The sequence below is a fragment of the Sycon ciliatum genome, chromosome 11, assembly GCF_964019385.1.
Source record: "Sycon ciliatum chromosome 11, ocSycCili1.1, whole genome shotgun sequence".
In the NCBI taxonomy this organism is placed as follows: domain Eukaryota; kingdom Metazoa; phylum Porifera; class Calcarea; order Leucosolenida; family Sycettidae; genus Sycon; species Sycon ciliatum.
In genome coordinates this window covers 14962013-14984426 of record NC_088653.1, presented here as the reverse complement: position 1 = coordinate 14984426, position 22414 = coordinate 14962013, and the positions used below count along the sequence as shown (strand labels likewise).

Here is a 22414-nt window from a genome sequence, read left to right as displayed (position 1 = left end):
ATGAATGGAAAATTACAAAGAAAAACGATTAACGGAAGTGAGCACCATCAAAATTCGTGCATCACCCAGGTATTCGAGAATTCATTGCCATAGCTACCCAGGCCATTCATAACCTCCTGTCTCATCCTTCATCCTTTATCATCTCGAGTCCCTCGTGCGAACCAAGAACTTTGACTTCCATTATGCATGCGTGCGTGCCGTGAGACTTCAACATAAGCATTTAAATTGATACTTTTTTAATAAGGAAGTTGATTGTTCCAACTAGGAACACACGCTTCTTGCCGAACTTTACACTTGACTGACTCACGACTGCCATCCGGAGCACACGAGGAGCACGTCGCACCTTCCACTCGGCAAACCTGCATGAAAGCACCACTCCCTGCTCAATACACGATGTTTCGGGAATCCACCCCTCATCAGTTGAGCTTGAGTAGGCTAAGGAAGATTGTGCCTGAAAAGCACCACTTATATACTGCTCTCCAGGCCAAACCATCACCAGGGATACAAACTTACAGAGACGTGTGTTGAGCACACCGTGTATTGAGCAGGGAGTGGTGCTTTCTTGCAGGTTTGCCGAGTGGAAGGTGCGACGTGCTCCTCGTATGCTCCGGATGGCAGTCGCGAGTCAGTCAAGTGTCAAGTTCAGCAAGAAGCGTGTGTTCCTAGTTGGAACAATCAACTTCCTGACTACTCCCGCCGAAGTCGCAACTTCTAAGTACTTTTTTAATAATTGATACTTTTTTAGTTTACTGAATTTAAACATGAGCTTGTTTGAAGAGATGTGCAATGCGTTTAACATGTAGAGGAGAGTTTACTGAATTTAAACATGAGCTTGTTTGAAGAGATGTGCAATGCGTTTAACATGTAGAGGAGAGTTTAGTGCCATGAAAACAAATACCTTGTCATCACAAGTATGCACTTACTGACACACAGCATTGCTGGTAGTACACCGTCACACTTGATGGTAAAGTCTTGAGCAACTTCACCAAAGAAGTGTTCACCCCTCTTAATTCCACTCCTTGTTCCGTAATTGCAGGACCGTTTTCCAGCATACATTGCAAGCTTACGAGTTGTCTAAAACATAAGACGAGAAATTCCAACAGTCAGCAATCGGCGATCAAGAGTCATCTGTGTGTTAGTGATAGTTGTCGTGAGTTGTACAGAGATGATGTTTTCTCAGTTTTTGGCCCGTGGCAGATCTGTATTACATGTGTCTGTTTTGGAACTGCGTTATATATTCACAAGTTGTCCCCTGAACTATGTGTCCAGAAGGAAAATGTTTTGTCGCTTCAGTTGTTTGGCGCTAATCCTCGTCAAAGTGTCAGTAATGCTTCTCCTCATTGATGTTTTCATTATAATTATTTTAATCATTTCTTCACCTTCACCCTGTTGTTGACTTGTTCAGCTGAATTTTATTTTTCCACACGTACAGCGTGAGTTGTCAATCTATGCTTTTGCTCTAGAAGTTACTGTATTTGACAGTTGTTCCATTATTCCCTGTGTTTACCCATGATGAGAAGGGAATGAAAACGCTCGGTTTTTAATTGGCTTACCTGACTGTGTGTATTGCGTCGGTGCTGACACCTTTAATTCAAAATAATAATTAATAATACGAACATAGAAGTTGCGACTTCGGCGGTAATAGTAATGAAGTTTGTTGCTCCAACGAGGAGCACACGCTTCTTGCCGAACTTGACACTTGACTGACTCACGACTGCAATCCGGAGCACACGAGGAGCACGTCGAACCTTCCGCTCGGCAAACCTGAAAGAAAGCACCACTCCCTGCTCAATACACAGTGTTTCGGGGAATTCACCCCTCATCAGTTGAGCTTGAGTAGGCCGAGGAAGATTGTGCCTGAAATGCACCACTTATATACTGCTCTCCAGGCCAAACCATCACCAGGGATACAAACTTACAGAGACGCTTTGTTTCCAGCGTGACAAACACCTCGTGAATCCCCAGGTAGCAGCGTGAGTCAGAGTCGCTCATGGAGTTGTGCTAAACAGACGTTGAGAGCCAGTATAGCTATTCACAACGCTGTCACCTCCAACAACTAGCTTGTGCTCCTCGTTGGAGCAACCAACTTCATGACTATTACCGCCGAAGTCGCAACTTCTAAGTTCGTATTGTTGTCCCTCACGCGGACGTGCGACTAGTTGTTGGAGGTGACAGCATACACTGAGCTATGGTGTAGTCGTCATCCCAGCAGAGGCCGTTCAACATTTTCTTCAGACTTCGTAACTCACCGTCCAGGAGCGACACTGACTCACGCTGCTATCTGGTGTTCACGAGGTGTTTGTCGCGCTGGAAACGGAGCGTCTCTGTAAGTTTGTATCCCTGGTGATGTTTGTGCCTGGAGAGCACTATATAAGTGGTGCTCTTCAGGCACAATCTTCCTCAGCCTACTCAAGCTCAACTGATGAGGGGTGAATTCCCCGAAACACTGTGTATTGAGCAGGGAGTGGTGCTTTCTTGCAGGTTTGCCGAGCGGAAGGTTCAATGGACTTCTCGTGTGCTCTGGATGGCAGTCGTGAGTCAGTCAAGTGTCAAGTAAAGTCGGCGGAATAGCGCGAGCTCCGGTGTGGGAAGCAAACCATTTCTTACAAATAATAATAATAATAATAATAATAATTTGGAAAGGATTGGGAGAACCTAGCAGGCGCTGACAAGTTTTTCACTCATGACAAGCAGGGTCCCAGATTCGTGTCCTGGTGGGTCTGGCGTTTTTTTCTCTTTTCAGGCAGTTCACTTCCCCGATTGATCCTTTGAATTTGAAGTTCTCCCAATCCTTTCCAAATTTAATCACTTTCTTTCACCTCTGGTAGTCTCCAGAAACTGACCGAGGTTGGTCCCCTGGGGGAGGGAAAAAGACGCAAGTGCCATCAGTATGTGTGGCACGTGTTGTGAGCTGCCTTTGGAGTGAAAAACTTGTCAGCGCCTTCTAGGTTCAGCCTGGTCCCATAGCTCAGTGGTTAGAGCATTGCTCATGACAAGCAGGGTCCCAGGTTCGAGTCCTGGTGGGTCTGGCGTTTTTTTCTCTTTTCAGGCAGTTCACTTCCCCGACTGATCCTTTGAATAATAATAATAATAATAATAATAATAATAATAATAATAATACTCCCTAGACTTCTGGAGTGTGACCGTGGGTTGCGAGATGACACCACCTCGCTTGGCCAGATCAGTGACATGGTCTATGCTGGGGCCAAGCTTGTACTCTCACTGCTGGATATCAATACAGATGGTACCCCTGACACAGCTAGAGGAGAACGCTCCTTGCCTGCCTGGCGACAACGCCTTGAAAAACGTGTTTGTGCACTGAGGGCTGACGTCTCCCGGCTGACCAGCTTCCTGCGTGATGGATCCCTCTCTGACACCAACATCAAGCAGCACAGGATCCACCGGCAATATAAAGTCCAGACTTTGGACCAGGCCCGCCAGCTACTGGAGCATACGAAAATGCAGCTAGAAGCAACAGCCGCACGGATCCGGCGCTATAAGCTAGAGGCAACACGCAGGTCGGAGAATCGTGTTTTCGTCACGAGTGAGCGTCAGTTCTACCGCAATATGACCAAGTCTACGGAAATGCCTGGGCAGCCACCTGTCGACCAGGCTGCTGCGCATCCATCGGCTGAGGCTGTTACTGAGTTCTGGTCATCTATACTGGAAGAACCCGTGGAGCTGCGTGGCGGTGCTTGGCTTGATAATTTCGAGAGGGACTGTGAGGAGATTCAACAACAAGACCGTGTCATTCTTCGACTGGAGGACCTCAGGGACATCTTGAAGAAATCAAACAACTGGAAAGCCCCAGGACGGGACAAGATCCATGCATTTTGGTGGAAGAAGTTTCCGTCTATCCACGAGCGTATTGTGGTCTCCTTTCAATCAATCCTGGATGCAGAGACAGAGTCGCCGGCCTGGTTCTCGTTTGGTATCACCACTCTACTGCCTAAGAAAGGAGACCTTTCTAGGCCCGAGAATTATCGCCCAATAACATGCCTGCCAACGATTAGCAAGATATTCACATCCTTACTCGCTGCTGCCATGTGGCGCCATTTATCCTCAGAGGATATCTTTGCAGATGAGCAAGTTGGCTGTACTCCAGGGCGTGGTGGATGCCTTGACCAACTAATGATCGACAAGATGGTTCTAGAGGATGCAGCATCCCGTAGTCGGAATCTTTCGACATGCTGGGTGGACTTCCGCAAAGCCTTCGATAGCCTGTCTCACCAGTGGATCCGGAGATGCCTGTTGATCTACCGCTTTGCAGACAATCTTGTCTCATGCATCTCAAGCATGATGGATCATTGGAGAACGCAAATGGTACTGCCTGGTCAAACACCCCGTGCATTCAGTCGCCCAATATCTATCCACCGTGGCATTTTCCAGGGCGATTCCCTTTCTCCACTGCTATTTTGCCTGTCTCTAAATCCGATCAGTGGCGAGTTGACCAGGACGGGTCTTGGCTACCGCTGTGGCCCACCGGCCCAGGTGTGCCCTGTATCGCACCTGTGGTACATGGACGACATAAAGCTCTTCGCCCGAAACGACAATAATCTGCTCTCCATGACCAATGTTGTGGAGTCAATGGGCGACTGCATTGGTATGCGATTCAACCCATCAAAGTCTAGCTGGCTCACCATGAAACGGGGAAGAGCCCAGAGCGATCAGCAGTCTGCTCTCCAGACACTCCAGGGTCACGCCATTGCTAAGCTGCAGGCGGAGGAGTCCTACAGGTACCTTGGTGTCCCGGAATCAGCACATTTTCACGCCACCGAATTGAAGACCACAGCAAAGGCTGAGTTCGGCCGCCGCCTTCAATTGATATGCTCGTCTCAATTGAACGCCAGGAACTTGGTCAAAGCCATCAACACCTTTGCCATTCCAGTCATCCTCTACTCTCTGTGCATCGTTGAGTGGACAAAGGCAGAGATAGAAGAACTCGACCGACAGACCCGCCAAGCACTGTTTAAAGCACACGCCCGCCACCCCAAGGACTCTGCCGCCAGGGTCCACCTGCCTCGTGACATGGGTGGTCGAGGAATTCTATCATTCCGGGATCTCCTGGATAGAACCCGTGTCCGGGTGGCGCGGTACTTACAAGCCCACCCAAACGTGCCACTGTTGGCTGCTGTTAAGCGCCATCACGACAATGATGTGGCACCGTCAAAATCAGTTACACGTCAAGCCTCCAGACTTCTGGGTGAACTTGACCTACCCGACTTGGAGACTGCCACAAAAGTCATTGTCAAGAAGGCCGTTGCTCTCCGGTGCCTGGCCGTTATCCAAGGTAAGCCTCTCCATGGCCAGTTCTGGAGACGAGCTTCTGATGCTGGCTTGGACCTGGGCTTGAGTTTTCGCTGGCTGAAATCGCCAACGATCAGGCCTGCGACAGAGGGACTCTTGCTGGCTGTACAGGATCAGGCCATTGCGACCAGGCACTATCAGGTCACGGTGATTGGACGGGGAGACGTTGTGGACATTTGTCGAGTTTGCGGCACTCGCGGAGAAACAGTTGATCACATTGTGGCCTGTTGCCCAGCCCTAGCCAAAACACTGTATATCGAACGGCATGACACGCTCGTCAAGTTGGTGCATTGGGCACTATGCAAGCGGCATGGTCTAGGTCAGCCGGGAAGCAACCCGCTGAAGCATCATCTTGTGCCTGTCACGGAAAATCCTGATATGAAGCTCCTGTGGGAGTTCAATATCCCAACGGATACGCAAGTGCGCCACAACCGTCCAGACCTGGTGTTGCGGTCCAGCACACAGGTGCTGCTGATGGATGTCAGTGTTCCACTGGACCAGAATGTGCCCACAAAAATCGCCGAAAAAATAACAAAGTACGCTCCCCTTTGCCAAGAGCTGCGGCGCATCTGGCATGTGGATGATGTCCGCGTTGTGCCCCAGGTTGTTGGGGCGCTTGGTGGACTGACTGGTGTGTCCCTCTCACACTTTGTGTTGGCATTGGCAGGCACTCTGCGCATTGAAAGGGCTCAGCAATGTGCTATCCTGGGCACGCTGAACATCATCAAGTCGGTTCTTGGCATTCGGCATTAGGCTCCTCATGTTACGGGTAGAGCTAGTCTGTATAAACCTCCAATACCGCATTTGCTTTGACATCCATGAATGTGCAGTATGACGGTTCTCACAGCCTGATTTTTCTCTTGCCATTTGAGTATGTCCGGCATTCATCTCTTCCTCTATTTCTACAGGTCTATTCCTGTACTGGTAGTCCATTTTTGTAATTACTCTTTTTGTATTCGAATATGTCCTGTCCTCCTCCATCTTTTTGTATTCGAATATGTCCTGGCATCCTCCATCGTACTGCTTATTTCTGTCCGTCTCTCAGTTTCTGCGTCGGCTTTCAATATTTTTGCTTTGGTTTTAACAATCCTTTTTGCTTCGGTCTTCATTGCGTTGGCCATTTATCTATTTTTTTTTCTCTCATTACCCTTGGTCTCTTTTGGCCCGGTGATGGGGTTCTTACCTCATGTCATGACAACGTGAGTGAAATAAAGCCAACTCCATAATAATAACAACGGGTGGCCCACCCAAACGTGCCACTGTTGGCTGCTGCTAAGCGCCATCACAACAATGATGTGGCACCGTCAAAATCAGTTACACGTCAAGCCTCCAGACTTCTGGGTGAACTTGACCTACCCGACTTGGAAACTGCCACAAAAGTCATTGTCAAGAAAGCCGTTGCTCTCCGGTGCCTGGCCGTTATCCAAGGTAAGCCTCTCCATGGCCAGTTCTGGAGACGAGCTTCTGATGCTGGCTTGGACCTGGGCTTGAGTTTTTGCTGGCTGAAATCGCCAACGATCAGGCCTGCGACAGAGGGACTCTTGCTGGCTGTACAGGATCAGGCCATTGCGACCAAGCTCTATCAGGTCACGGTCATTGGACGGGGAGACGTTGTGGACATTTGTCGAGTCTGCGGCACTCGCGGAGAAACAGTTGATCACATTGTGGCCTGTTGCCCAGCCCTAGCCAAAACACTGTACATCGAACGGCATGACACGCTAGTCAAGTTGGTGCATTGGGCACTATGCAAGCGGCATGGTCTGGGTCGGCCGGGAAGCAACCCGCTGAAGCATCATCTTGTGCCTGTCACGGAAAATTTTGACATGAAGCTCCTGTGGGAGTTCAATATCCCAACGGATACGCAAGTGCGCCACAACCGTCCAGACCTGGTGTTGCGGTCCAGCACACAGGTGCTGCTGATGGATGTCAGTGTTCCATTGGACCAGAATGTGCCCAAAAAAAACCCCGAAAAATAACAAAGTACGCTCCCCTTTGCCAAGAGCTGCGGCGCATCTGGCATGTGGATGATGTCCGCGTTGTGCCCCAGGTTGTTGGGGCGCTTGGTGGACTGACTGGTGTGTCCCTCTCACACTTTGTGTTGGCATTGGCAGGCACTCTGCGCATTGAAAGGGCTCAGCAATGTGCTATCCTGGGCACGCTGAACATCGTCAAGTCGGTTCTTGGCATTCGGCATTAGGCTCCTCATGTTACGGGTAGAGCTAGTCCGTATAAACCTCCAATACTGCATTTGCTTTGACATCCATGAATGTGCAGTATGACGGTCCTCACAGCCTGATATTTCTCTTGCCATTTGAGTATGTCCGGCATTCATTTCTTCCTCTATTTCTACAGGTCTATTCCTGTATAGGGTCCAGCGGATAATGCTCCGAAAATGTTCGTATAAAAAAAATATAAAAAATTCACGGTTCGCGTGAGACTCAGCCAAAGGCCCAGTTTTCCGCATCCGCAGGAACGCCACCACCCTCTTGGATCAAGGCGCAGATGCAGCTCCTAAGCGGTGGGAGGTGATAATGCTATAATGCTAACCATAATGCTCCAAAAACTGCCTTATAATGCTGATCATAATGCTTCAGCAAGGGATATAATGCTCTTGGTTTGGGACAAAAATGGAAGAAAGTCTGCACATTGTCAAACTTCCAGGAAATTATGCATATCGTTGATCTGCATCTGAAGTTGCCACCTTATCTCTTACGAGCTCCACCACTTCTTAGCACTATAAGACATGATCGCTTCTCCATTGATTGCTCTCCATTCCAACTTTGATGCAGGGTTGTGGCAGAATAGTCGGTGTATCAAATCCCTCCCCTAATTATTCATGTAGCGAGAGATGAAACCATTATTGCAGGTAGTCATTCATTGTTGGGATGAAGTTAATCTTGGCAAATAGTATTCCTGCCTGCAGACAAGCTGTTACTGCGTCCACTCTGTGGATGATGTCTTCATCTGAAACACCAGACGTGAGGCCAGCTCCTGAGATCCGATCTCAGATGGAGAGCCCTCCAATTTGCGGAAATCCTGAAAACACGTGGTCAGAAGTTATTTTGCCACTTTACATCCTTTGCTTGTGCTCTCATCTTCTCCTTGAGATGATGTGTAGACGTATGGCTTGCCACAATACTCTTCCTTTCTGATAGCATTTGACTGTAGGCCTGGCATTACAACCATCCACAACTAACTGTATGTGCTTCATGAGGAAAGTAAGACAGGCGCTGCTGAGCAATCGACTTGGTACTGAGTCCATGAGAAGATCTAGTTCTTTTCGAGCCTCCTGATCTGGACTCAGCAAAGACAGTTCTTTTGGAACGAGCTCTTTCTGTTTATAGCCGCTCCTTCATCCTGGTCCAAATATAGCAATACAGTGTCTACTTCAGTATCGCTAGAGATGCTATCGCCAGAGCCTCTGGCACAACTAGAAAACTCTTCTTCGTCTGTTTGATACTCACTTCGCGTATGTCTCCTCCATAGCTCTCCATTATTCTAAAAGTAAAAGAAACGTCGTAAATAATTTCTCCGGATTTGTGCCACTTGAACTGTCTCGGCCTCGGTTGGGCATGCTTCACAAATGGCTTGTATACATTTACCTGACCACATCGCTACAATCATACCGTTCTTATGTAGCAATAGTTATGTAGCGTTAGTGCTAAAGGTGGTATGTGTCTACACACTATCCAATCACAAAGTCATGCGCCGGTACAATGCATAGTGCTCAAATGCCCGGAATGGGCGGAGCGCAGTATGCAAGAGGTACACACAAGGAGTAAAATAGGGCTGTTTCGTTGTTACTCAGAGTTTCATGGCAAAACCAATCATCAAACAACATCTCATGATCATGATTGTAGCCGATTGTTGCCAAAAACCTGGGATTTCCCGATATTATCCTCTATGAAACTCGTTATGCTGCTCAAACCTCACATAATGCTCGTTTTGTTCCTTTCTAATGCTCCATAATGCTCCGATGCTCGAATAGTCGTATAATGCCGAATATAATGCCGGCCTTATCCGCTGGACCCTATTCCTGTACTGGTAGTCCATTTTTGTGATTACTCTTTTTGTATTCGAATATGTCCTGTCCTCCTCCATCTTTTTTGTATTCGAATATGTCCTGGCCTCCTCCATCGTTCTGCTTATTCCTGTCCGTCTCTCAGTTTCTGCGTCGGCTTTCAATATTTTTGCTTTGGTTTTTACAATCCTTTTTGCTTCGGTCTTCATTGCGTTGGCCATTTATCTATTTTTTTCTCTCATTACCCTTGGTCTCTTTTGGCCCGGTGATGGGGTTCTTACCTCATGTCATGACAACGTGAGTGAAATAAAGCCAACTCCAAAAAAAAAATAATAATAATATAATAGCTATAAAGAGAACAAATTCTGCTGTCATCGCCACACTACAACAAAGTCTTGAAGGTTTACCAAAATCGATTTTCTTGTCACAATCATCAGTGGAAAGCCGTGACTGAAGAATAACCATGCCAAATCAATAATTTATATACATTCAATAATGTGTTACGAGAACACTGATGATTGTGACAAGAAAATCGATTTTGGTAAACCTTCATGACTTTGTTGTAGTGTGGCGATGACAGCAGAATTTGTTCTCTTTATAGCTATTATAAAATTGTTGTCTCCGCGTCGATTATTTACAAATAATAATAATAATAATATAAACAGGCGTCGAGGCGACAATAGTTTTAGAATTGCGATCAACAGAACGCGCTGAACCGACATTTCACAAAGGCTTTTATTGTATTCAAAAAACGAGTGGATACGAAGGCAGTGAAGAACATGGAAGAAAGAAAAAATGTGATATGGAAAAAATGATGAACAAAAAATTGTACTTCGAACTAGTTTTCGCACAACACTCCTCAGGAAGCTGCGTTGTACTAATGAAAAACAATCCAGAAAGATACTAATAAAGAGAAATGGAGTGAGAAGAAACAACACCTATGAAAATGATAATCCTAGCACTAAGGTAATAACAGGAAAAACTGCGAAAGCACTTAACGAACTTGTAAGGACTACTAGTATATTGCGAAACAAGATATGACACCATGGCGAACCAGAGCCAAGCAGACAGAACAAGCTGCTACTAAAACAATTTTAAACGAATAATGCTGTCCTTCTGGACACCCAGATTAGGCTTATGAATACGAAGAAGAACAACTGCTAATTACACCATGACCTATTTCAGTACGGAAGTACCGAGCCAACGGAATACACAACAGGAATGTGAGACGAGGGATGGGAGGAGACGGGACCTGATTGCAAAGAGGCAGGACGTCGTTGAGGAGGATTCGGCCAGTGAGTCCAGTGATTCCGGTGAGTGTGAGAGCGAGAATGATTGTGTGAGTAAGAGTGGGTGCGAGCGTGTGTTTTCTAGTAGGAAGTCATCAGTGTATAAGCATCTTGCATCTCGTCCTGATTGCTGCAAGGTTTATTCTGATTCTTCTTTTTCTGTGTTGTGCCGTGCTCGTCATGGTTATAAGTTGCAGTTGAGTGTGTTAGAAGCTGTTTGTCAACGTATTCATAAGCCTAATCTGTGTGTCCAGAAGTACGATTTTTTGTTCATCATTTTCTCCATATCACATTTTTTCTTTCCTCCATGTTCTTCACTGCCTTCGTATCCACTCGTTTTTTTAATACAATAAAAGCCTTTGTGAAATGTCGGTTCAGCTCGTTCTGTTGATCGCAATTTTAAAACTATTGTCGCCTCGACGCCTATTTAAATAATAATAATAATAATACGAAGTAGTGGTTGCAACTTTGGCGATGATTTGTAAGAAAGGGTTTGCTCCCCACACCGGAGCTCGCGCTATTCCGCGGACTTTACTTGACACTTGACTGACTAACGACTGCCATCCAGAGCACACTAGAAGTCCATCGAACCTTTGACTCAGCAAACCTGCAAGAAAGTACCACTCCCTGCTCAATACACAGTGTTTCGGGGAATTCACCCCTCATCAGTTGAGCTTGAGTAGGCTGAGGAAGATTGTGCCTGAAGAGCACCACTTATAATGCTCTCCAGGCACAAACATCACCAGGTGTACAGAACTATCACATGTCACATGTTGCACGTTGACACTATTAGTGTATTGTAGTTACGAATTGTGTACAGAACTGTCACATGCTGCAAGGGCAGTATTGTCAAGACATGCTAGGTCGCTTGCAATATTGGTGCGGTGCGTATTACTGCTATGCATTTCGCGAGTGTAATATATATTTGTTAGTCTGTTAGATCTGTTACATCACGAGTGCATATCTGTTACGTCTACGTCGAGACACATTAATTTTTACGATACAGTAATTGCTATGCGTGTTCGTACCACGACATGTTCACGAGCGGAATATCTTGTGAATCGTGCTAATTTATTATAAGCAGAATTGTTGACACACTAATTTGGTTGCAATGTACATGTACTTACTAGTACTTGATCCGTTGCATTATCGCCATCCGCGGCAACTCCGCTACGATCTACTTGGCGAAACTTACTCTCGCTGACAGGGTGTGCTGTCACCCTGTCGCTGGGTGCAAGCACCCCTTGACAGACACTGTTTTCACCTCCGTAATAACAATTCTTTAGTCTTCCACTTCAGCAGATTGCTAGTTTCTGTTTTGTTCTGCATTCAAATTATTATTGCTTTTCTTTTTTGTTGCACCTGCACTCCGCGCTGCACGTGCACGCGGACTTTGGCAGTCGCCATAATTAGTATCTCTATGGCTACGATGATTCATGCATTTTCTGTACGCTGCATTTTCTCTCTATGCCACGTCGTTGTGTACATGCATGCGGCGTAAGCCAATGCACGCACGCGAGCACGTTTCGCTGAGGACAGCGATTTGAGAGAGAGAGTTTGTCAAGTTTGAGAGAATGGTGGTTAGCTTCTTGCCCAGATTAGTGACAGTTGTGGTTGTTGTTTGCCTTTGCGTTTTCCTGGTTTCATTCTCTGCATTTTTAGTTGTGTTCCATGTCTGCATGTTGTTTTCCGAGTGTCAGTTCACTACACCAGAGTTCGAACAATTAGAATTTAATACAGTCTTCACCGAAAGGGAAAGAGTCCTAAACAACTGGTCCTTCGAGCCGGATCTCGGACTGAGCTTGTTCTGTAGAGTGTAGTAGTATGTAGACATTGTAGTAAAGTTATAGTGCTGTGGAACGTAAAGTTAGCATCATGTCCTCGGCGTTAGCTCCGCGTACGAGCCAACGCACAACCAAGGGTGTGCCACCATTGAGATATGGACACGAGGAGCCCGAACTCGCCGTGGCTGCGGATAAAAGGAGCTCGGTGTCCGCTGTCCCGTCCAGGGCCAGTAGCGGTTCCCAGCTCAAGGTCGAACTGAAAGCTACAGAGCTGGAAGCGGCGGAGGAGCTCGCCACCATGGAGTTAGATGTAAAGAAAAGGGAGATTGAACTCCGCAAGGACATTTGGGCCAAAAAGTTGGCGTTAGAGGAAGCAATAAAAACGGAGCAGCTGTCCCAGAGGAGTTCCCCGAGGCGGCGAGGGCATGGCTTGACTGCGGAGGCACTTGCCAAGTTTGACGATGCCTTGCAAAGATGTGGCAATACTCGTGTCGTCCCGGCCGCAAAGTGCGTATCATTGAGTTGTGTGGACCAGGGTCGCGTTGTCAAGCCAGCAGTGCAAGCTGGTGCCGAAACCCGGGGATATGATAGCCTGACTGAACATACAGCAGCAGTGGATGGCGCGCGGAACATGGACTGGAGAATGTTAGCCGCAAGGCAGTCAGCTGGCACGTCTGAGGCCTCCGACGATTCCGCAGTGTCATTCAGTCAGGCTCAGCAGCCAAGGCCAATCTGGCACTCAGCTGTGCGGCATCCAGGAGCTGCAGTGCAGCACACAATGGCAGTGCAGCACGGAAAGCGAGCCGTGCACCATCACCACGCTTCAGTGCACCAACCAGTAGCAGCTGCCTCGTACCTAGTGCGGCAGCAGCCAGTGCTCAATCAGCTACCTGTAACCGTTGCGGGTGCTCTGAGCATGCCTCAGCCGCAGCCGCCACCACAACAGTCACAACCGCAGCAGACGTACAGACCACAGCCTCGTCGAATCGTCGAACATCAGACGCTCCCACCCGACATGGCCCGCGTGCAGAAATGGGCAGACGGCATACCAGACGGTTGGCGCCAGGGCATCCGCCAGGCACAAATAAAACCGTTGGAGCTGCCAAAGTTTAATGGGGAAGAGAGCAGCTACATGAAGTGGCAGCAGCGTTTTTTGCGTCTGGTGGACGAGGACCCATATGTGTCCGACCACTACAAGATGGCTCGTCTTCGCGAAGCAGTGGCCGGTGGAGCAGCAGAAGATCTGATAGCGGACTTGCTGGACGGCGAGGGTGCGTACCAGTCCGCAATGGCTGAGCTGGATGCGTGGTATGGTGGCAGCCAGCGCGAGCTCGAGCGCCAGCAGAAAGAGCTGTATGCACTGCCACGCATTCAGCACGACAAAGACACCACCGCTCTGCAGACGCTCGCCATCAAGCTCCGCAACGTGCTGCTAAACATGCAGGCAGGCCACATCATGCCGGGAAGAGAGATGTACGTAACGGTAACACAGAAACTGCCCCGCAACCTTCTGCTGCGCTACATTGAGCGTTATGACGACGCCACTGGTAACGTGGATGACCTGTCCAGATGGCTGCTGGATAGAGTGCATCGCATGCGCCAGGTCGATGCTCGCATTGGGGACGTCTTGACGGTCAAAAAGCCGGAGAAAGCGGCTACAGGGCGTACGCAAGGCCACCACACCATGGCCACCGTTCCAGCAGCTAGCAGCAGAACAACGTCGGCCTCGGCACCAGAGCCACGAACAACGGTGTGCCCGGTGTGCCAGGGGCATCATGCCCTTGCTGTATGTGCTGAGCTGCGCAAGATGTCGGTGCGCGAGAGGTGGGGAGCGGTCAAGCCCTTGTACAGCGTTTGTACGAATTGCCTACAGACAGGGCATCGTTCAAATGACTGCTCTGCTAAGCCATGTGATGCGTGTGGACGAAAACATAACAGTTTGTTACATGTTTGGAAATCGGACAAGCCACACATTAATATCTCTACTACTGACGCCAAGGCCAGACACACAGCGGTCAGCAGTTCGACACAGGCAGCCAGGCAGCACACAGCATCGCCAACAGCCAGCGTGCCGTCAGCAGGTGCGGCACTGCACATCCTGCAAGAGCCAGCTGCGACTCTACGCGCGTCCGGTGGAATGGCGTTCATGACCGTGTCTGCCACACTAGTCAACAAGGACCGCCAGATGCAGGTGACCGCCCTGCTCGACTCAGCGTCATCAACGAGTTACGTCACCGAGTCTGTGGCCCAGGAGCTTGGACTTACGGGTCCTCAAGAGTCATTGCAGACCACAGTACTCGGAGGGAAGACAGTTAGTGGTACCCGATCGCACATCAATGTCGGTGTCCAGACTCAAGACGGCAGACTGGCCCAGTTTAGTGCGTGGGTGCTGCCAGCTGTAACGCCAATGAGTACGGTGGACTGGGCCCAGAACAGCGGCACGTGGGCAGGAAACATCGAATTCCAGCCGTTGCCGTCTCCCACAGTGGGCATTCTGATCGGTCTGAATGCAGCAGAGCTGCACACGTCACTGGAGGAGCGCAGCGGCCACTCAGAGAGCGGACTGATTGCCCGGCGCACACCACTCGGTTGGGTGTGTTTCGGCCCCTTGGGGAACAACAGTACTCCACTGCAACATACCTGCATCGCCCTGTGCACTGAGGCTGGCGTACAAGAAGAAAGTAAGCTCGATGAGATCGTTCACAAGTTCTGGGAGACAGAAAAGGTGGGCACGGAAGCGGCAGCATCCAATGTCGAGACGCCATCGCCAGCTGATCGCCAGGCCGAGTTACACACCAACGACACTGTGCGGTATGAAGACGGGCGCTACACGATGTCCATTCCATGGGCGAGCAGCCAGTCACAGCCTCAGCTGACCTCCAACCGCATCATGGCCGAGCAGCGGTTGAGGTCCTTGGAGAAAGCACTGGACAAGCGACCAGCAGTGAAGAAGCAGTATCACGAGGTCATGAACAGTCATATTGAGAAAGGCTACGTCAGCATGGTACCTACTGAGCAAGCTGACGGAGAGGACCAATGGTATCTGCCGCACTTTCCGGTGGTACGCGACGATAAGAGTACCACGAAAGTCAGAATTGTCTTTGACGCAGCGGCAGAGTGCAACGGTGTCTCGATTAACGACGAGATGTTGACCGGTCCAGCGCTGCAAAACGACGTATCCTCTGTGCTGCTGCGCTTTTGTATGGAGCCAGTTGCTCTGGTAGCGGACATCGCTGAAATGTTCCCACAAGTCGTTCTCGCAGAAAGTGACAGGAAATACCATCGTTTCCTGTGGAGGGTGGATGGAGAAGTCTGTGTGTTTGAGTGGAACCGGCTAGTGTTCGGCATAAAGGCATCCCCCTACCTGGCAGGCAAGGCGGTCAAGAAGACCCTGGAACACGTTGGTGATGGGTACTCTGCAGCAGCGGTGGAAGCCATCGACAAGTCCACGTATGTGGACGACCTGCTGAGCTCGGCTGCATCCGACGAAGCTGCGTGCAACACCCAGCAGCAAACGCAGTGTCTCCTAGCGCAGGGTGGGTTCCACTTGCGGAAGTGGTTATCGAACAGTGCAGCCGTCATGGAGTCCATCCCAGAGGCCGACCGTGCCAAGGAAGCGGTGTTAAACTTGGGTGAGCGAGATGCTCACAGCTGCCTACCAACAGTGAAGACACTCGGCGTCAGCTGGCATTCACAGTCCGACACGTTCACCTTCCGCTACCAGCAGACCAAGCAGAGCCCAACGAAGCGTTCAGTGCTGAGCGGGCTGTCGACTGTGTTCGACCCGAGAGGCCAGATCGCGCCATTCACTATCCGGGCACGCATCCTTTTCCAGGACTTGTGTCTACTTGGTGTTGGCTGGGATGAGCGACTCCCTAGCGCAGAGACGAAGAAATGGCAAGCCTGGTTCGGTGAGCTGCCAGGTCTCTCAGGAGTTCAGGCTCCACGCAGCTTCAAGGCACCAGGTGCACCAGAGAGCCAGCTGTCGGTTCACACCTTTGTTGACGCATCTGATCGAGCTATTGCCGCGTCAGCATACGTGCGTGCAGTGGACACTACCGGCAACGTCAGAGTAACTCTGGCAATGGCCAAGGCAAAGCCAGCTCCAATCCGTCGACAGAGCATCCCTCAACTTGAGCTACGTGGTGCGGTAGCAGGGAGTGGTGCTTTCTTGCAGGTTTGCCGAGTCGAAGGTTCGATGGACTTCTCGTGTGCTCTGGAAGGCAGTCGTGAGTCAGTCAAGTGTCAAGTAAAGTCGGCGGAATAGCGCGAGCTCCGGTGTGGGGAGCAAACCCTTTCTTACAAATCATCGCCGAAGTCGCAACCACTACTTCGAAATGTAATCTTGTTACCCTTTTTCCGTTTCCTCTAGCGGTACATAGTTATAATAATAGCTCTATTAATCGTCAATAATCGATGCATTTTCTGAAAGAGATTTCGAATTTTTGGAGATGCTTGCTTCATGCAAAACCATAAGAGACCGCTGTGGTCTTAAAGGGGCACTCCGGGCATTTTTTTCGGTGGTGTGTTCTCTTCATGGGGGCCTTATATGGCCCCCAAGGAACGGGGAATCGCGAAAACTAGACCCAAAAAGTCGATACTACAATTTCCTGGCCCTCATTATTATTATTATTATTTTATTTATTTTACTAGGGTCATCAGGCCGCGCTTCTACCAGGGGCACCTCAGGACGTCCTTCAGGTTTCTTAGAGTATGGTCCAAGTTATGAAGCTTGGGAATGTTGACCAAACATCGTTCTTGATCACCAGAAACTTCAAACCACTAAGATCTTCAAATGCAGAGAATTTGAATACTAACCACACGTGACGTCATAAAAACAATCAAAAGAGGAGACAAACGTGGCCCTCCCTGGCTTCATAATACATGTATCGACTTTTTGGGTCTAGTTTTCGCGATTCCCCATTCCTTAGGGGCCATACAAGGCCCCCATGAAGAGAAAACACCACCGAAAAAATTCCCGGAGTGCCCCTTTAATTAAGGCTAATAAGGGCCAGATCGTCGAGAGTATTCGGACCCAGTCTACCTCATTGTACGCACAGGTACGTCACGGTCAGGAAGAGAGGCTAGAGTCCTAGCCAAGCAGAGCTAGATCTATGGAGCCGGCTTTGTACCCACGGTATGCCATGCGCGGCCAGACTGTCTACGCCAAATCGGGACTTTCCGCACCCGCAGTGGTGCCGCCAGAGAGGTTACTGTATACTGTACTGTAACTACGGATGCCGCCGCACCGCCAGCCTCCTTCTTTGGCGACAATAACATCAAGAGGCGGTACGCCGTCCCAACAGTGACCCAGTTCCGTTGCGCTATTAGCAGATTTGGGACGAAAAGGGGAGGTTCGTTGTAGCCTTAAAACAAATAAGGAAGGTAGGCTTGGGCCATGACTCATTCTGCCTCGTCAAAGTAAAGAAGAACACAGTGAGCTGCTTGAAATAAGAAACTCTACTTCAGGTTTACCAAATCCAGTAGGGCTTGTAAATACCCAGGGAGCAATAATTGTCCAACCACTGTAGTTCAGTAATATTTTTAATAGTAGCCATTGCTGTCGCAGAATACGTATATTGGAGGAGAGGAAGAAGGTGTTGCCGAGCCATATCTGCAGGTGAGTGAGACATTAGGAAGTCCGTCGTTAGACGCACATCCTGTTAAACTTCCCTGTGAGGTCCTTCTCCTAACGCTTTCAACTCGTTCATGCACGTATATTGGCTTCACACACACACACACACACACACACACACACACGCACGCCGATGGACATTTTCGTCGGCGTAAGATGAAAGTTGCTTGTTCTCCACATACGGAATTATTGGGTGGGGGAAACTCGTTCAGGCACCACGGCTGTGGTTGTGAACATCCGCTCTTATTCTGAACGGAAGGTCGGCTGGACACGCTGCCTTGGTTGGTTGGTTGTGTATATTTGAATTCGCAAATCGAACGGACTGAACATGTCCAATGACAAGGAAAGCGAATGAGGTCCAAGTAATCCAGGAATGGGAAACTCGCCCAGGCGACACAGATGAAAAGAAAATATGGGAACAGAAAGCTCTCAGCAAAGGAAGAAGAGAGAAAGAAAGAAAGGAAAAAGAAATAAAGGAGAAGAAGAAGAAAAAAGAAAAGAAAAATCGGGGTCACGGCGAGAAGAAAGCTCTTAGCAAAAAGAGAAAAGAAAGGATGAAGGAGAAAATGGGGAGACAAATCGTGGTCACGTGGCCAAAGCCGGAGCAGTGGCATGACACAGTAGAAACGTACATGTGCTTACATATCACAACAACAACAGGAACAAACACGCATGAAGCATGGGCCATGCCGGCCCAGAAGCGGGAGACACCGACAGGAAGAGAGAAATTGAAGCCTTGCACACCCGAACCCCCCCCCCCCCCCCAACACACACACACACACACACTCAAACACGCACACCTGCACACACACCCACACACACACGCAAACACGGACACATACCCCCCCCCCCCCCCACACACACACACCTCAGACATCAGACCTGCCCATCGCGGAAGCGATGATAGCGAACAGCTATGTAAGGCATAGAAACTTGTGCTGGGATTACACCATTCAACAGCTTGCAACACACACACACACACACACACATACACACACACACACACACCTGTTCCTGTTCCTGTTCAGCACTGCCACAAGGGCCACGTGGCTCTCCTTAAGAGAGAACCGGGGAGGAGGGAGGTCGCTGGCATCTGTGTCGGGTGAGGTCGCTCCCGCGGCGAAAACGGCGGCCACAGTCGGGGCAGGACCATTCAAATGTCAATCGTGTTGCTGCAGTCGGGCGATGCGTATTACGGTGGCATTTGTGTCGTGATCTGTCAGACGGTCTGGCGAAACAGCGGTCACATGTGGGGCAGTGAGCTGCGCAACAGTCCCTTGCAATAGCTTGGGGATGGTCTCCACGGGGCTGAGGATCATGGGGTGTGCATTTATGCCGCGATAGCCCACCACGGCTGCGTAGCCACCGTTGACATTGGGGACATTGCACTGCACCGCGCTGCTCTGCTATGGGCTTGGCCCTTTCATCCAAGCACTTGTGACGGCGCTTGTCCGAAGGCCTGCTAAATACGCGTCGGCAGACAAGACACTGCACATTACGCACTGGTGACGAAGCTGGTTCCAGCTCACGGTAGATGTTCCTCCACCCTGGTCGTGACTGGGTATCTTCTGGCCAAGAGTCCTGTACGTCACATCGCTGTAGATCCGGACTCAGAGCGTCTCGCCAGCGCTTTCGTGGGCCGCATGCAGGTCGGGTCTCCGGTCGGCAGCCGAACAGAACAACCCGGGGTGTCCGTTCCATATCCATGCGCATAACGTGGCCAAACCATTCCAAACGGCGTTGCACAATCCGGTCCTTGATGGGCAGGGGTCTGGCATCATTCCACTGCTCCAGGATGGTGGTGTTGCTGATGTGGAAGTCCCAGACGTCAGAGCGTGACACACCCATGATGGTGCGGAGGCATCTCATGTAAAAAGATGACAGCTTGGCAATATCGGCTTGGAGTGGTACCCAGCACTCAGACGCATACAGCAGCAAGCTCAGCACACACGCCTCAAACACTGTTCGCTTGGTGGCCAGCGTTAGATTGTTATCCCGAAACACTGGGCGACTCAGAACGCCAAAGGCACGTGATGCAGCAGCTATCCTGGACTCGATATCCCGGGAGCAGCGGCCATCAGCGTGGATATTAGTTCCGAGGTAGCGAAACTCAGAGACCACCTCCACCGCATGGCCATTCAACATCAGCGGGCGCACATCCTCTTCAGTAACATGATGACCGGTGACCATGAGCTTGGTTTTCTCTAGGTTAACTTTGAGACCGAATGCACCTGCCACCTCAACAAATGCCGTTAGGCAAGTCTCTATTGCCTCCCGACGCGTGGCCATCAGGGCAGAGTCATCTGCAAATTGGCAGTCAAGGATGGAACGTCTAGTGTCTGTGCGGTGTCGTCGGAAGAACAGACGTTGCCTTGCATTAGTATGAATCGGAACACCAGCTCCGGGGATATCTGCGACGCGGGCATACCACCGTTGGAAGACTGCCCACATGAAGATGTTAAATAATGTGGGAGCCATGGAGCAACCTTGACGGAGGCCATTCCTCACAGCAAATGGATCGAGTCTATCACCATCAACGCAAATTGTAGCCTGCATAGAGGTGTGGAAGGACTGAACAATGGATAGGAGACGGGGAGGAACACCAGCTTTCTCCAGTACGCGCCACAGGCAATCCCGACTGACAGAGTCATAGGCCTTGCGGAGGTCGATGAACAGGAGGAAAGCTTTCCCTCGATGTTCAAATGCCTTCTCCACCATCTGGCGGACCACAAATATCATATCCGTACAGGATCGCCCTCGTCGAAAACCACACACACACACACACACACACACACACACCTTGGTCCTTGGTAACACTGCCATCAAATGGTCACGTGTCCCCTGTGCAGGGGTCGACAGCACTGAGTTCAGCATTGGACCCAGAAACGCCGCTCTACTTCCTGGACAGGAAATTAGCACAGCTATGCAGGTCGAAACCACGGGATGACTTGCAGCAGCGACCGCAGCCGAGACAATGCGCTCTGCAGCAGGGCAGGGCAACCCGCTGTTTCCGGACCGAGTCTGCCGATGCCACAGCCGAGACCGACGCCACTTCAGCAGCCGAGTTGGAGAGACACTTATGCGAAGCTAGCCCGCCAGCACTCAAGAACCATCTCCCGCACGCATTACATAGTCGGCTGCCGGACTGCTCAGATATGGGCTTCCTCCTCTCGGCCAGGCACTTGTGGCGATTCTTGTATTTCTGGTGGGCGAAAGTACGCTGGCAAACATCGCAGAGCACAGAAGTGTCACGCTGAGCCGATCGCGGTACTGGTTGAGCGGAATACGCACTGCGCCATCTCCCACGCTCCTGGGCGAGGTCGTACCATTCCGTGTGGTCGATGTTCACTGCGGAGAGGTCAGCTCTGACAGAGTCTCGCCACCGTTTCCGAGGACCGCAAGCCGGCCTCGGCGGAAGGAGCGCACCAAACAGGAGCTGGCGCGGAGTTCTACCGCCGTCCATCCTAGCTAGATGGCCTAGCCACTCCAGACGGCGGCGAAGAACACGTGTGGTAATATCCACTGGATCTCGACGATTCCAGGCCTCCAGAATGGTCTTCCTGTTGATGTGGAAGTCCCAGGTGTCTCTTCTACCGAGGGCTAAGATTGCGCACACACACACACACACACACACACACACACATGCACACACACACACACACACACACACACACACACACACACACACACACACACACACACACACACACACACACACACACACACACACACACACACACACACACACACACACACACACACACACACACACACACATACATGTACATACACACCTACCCACACCTGCACACACACCTAGACACAAGCCCAGCCTTCGGGCAGAAGTCGCTGAATAAAAACAAGCTGTACATGCAGCATCTGTCCAAAAGGAATGGTCGCAGCTCTTCCTCCGTTCACGATATTGGTGAGGAGTGAAATGTAACAAGCAGCGGCGGATCCATCGATCTCCACAGAGGGTTGCAGTGTATTCAAAAACAGAATAGCTGATACATGTACTGGTACATGGACACACATATGGTTGCGAATAGAACATTTACGAAATTGAGGGGGTTCCTCGGAAGCCCCGGAACCCCTCCTGGATCCGCCCTTGACAAGCTAAACTCCTCTCCACTTGGTTGATTTTGCACATGTTAAATTTCAGTTAGTGTGTAGTTAATACGAAGAACAGACCGCCAAAAAAGCTACAAGTTACACTATACTGTCCACTAACACCAGCAGTTACTTTACAATCAGCTCATGCGATAACATTGCACGACACTGAACAGCGATGCTGACGTCCTACACCTAACGGTCAAGTTGGTCCTCTCATCTTCTTGGGCTTTCTGCAAAGCTCGTCGAAAGAGGAACACATTGACGC

General features: G+C 49.9%; 3 protein-coding genes across 3 annotated transcripts; 2 read left to right on the top strand and 1 right to left on the bottom strand.

Moving 5' to 3' along the window:
• Nucleotides 1-3189: 3189 nt before the first annotated feature.
• LOC135827126 (uncharacterized) lies at nucleotides 3190-7283 on the top strand. The gene is made up of 2 exons (XM_065339651.1): nucleotides 3190-5787; nucleotides 6585-7283. The coding sequence occupies exons 1-2, from the start codon at nucleotides 3190-3192 to the stop codon at nucleotides 7281-7283; spliced, it is 3297 nt and encodes a 1098-aa protein (XP_065195723.1).
• Nucleotides 7284-12492: 5209 nt separating this feature from the next.
• On the top strand, nucleotides 12493-16783 carry LOC135827125 (uncharacterized). The gene is made up of 2 exons (XM_065339650.1): nucleotides 12493-16610; nucleotides 16774-16783. Exons 1-2 carry the CDS (start codon nucleotides 12493-12495, stop codon nucleotides 16781-16783), a joined length of 4128 nt encoding a protein of 1375 aa, XP_065195722.1.
• A 2039-nt stretch (nucleotides 16784-18822) lies between these two features.
• Nucleotides 18823-20775, bottom strand: LOC135827124 (uncharacterized). The gene is made up of 2 exons (XM_065339649.1): nucleotides 19386-20775; nucleotides 18823-18836 (listed from the first exon to the last, which is right to left on the bottom strand). Exons 1-2 carry the CDS (start codon nucleotides 20773-20775, stop codon nucleotides 18823-18825), a joined length of 1404 nt encoding a protein of 467 aa, XP_065195721.1.
• Nucleotides 20776-22414: the final 1639 nt, after the last annotated feature.

Excerpts from the sequence above, each read along its gene's own strand:
- LOC135827126 (XM_065339651.1), top strand. The coding sequence starts at position 3,190 with ATGGTCTATGCTGGGGCCAAGCTTGTACTCTCACTGCTGGATATCAAT. Across the intron at positions 5,788-6,584 it reads CACAGGTGCTGCTGATGGAT|CGCCATCACAACAATGATGT; the intron begins GTCAGTGTTCCA and ends GCTGCTGCTAAG.
- LOC135827125 (XM_065339650.1), top strand. The coding sequence starts at position 12,493 with ATGTCCTCGGCGTTAGCTCCGCGTACGAGCCAACGCACAACCAAGGGT.
- LOC135827124 (XM_065339649.1), bottom strand. The coding sequence starts at position 20,775 with ATGATATTTGTGGTCCGCCAGATGGTGGAGAAGGCATTTGAACATCGA.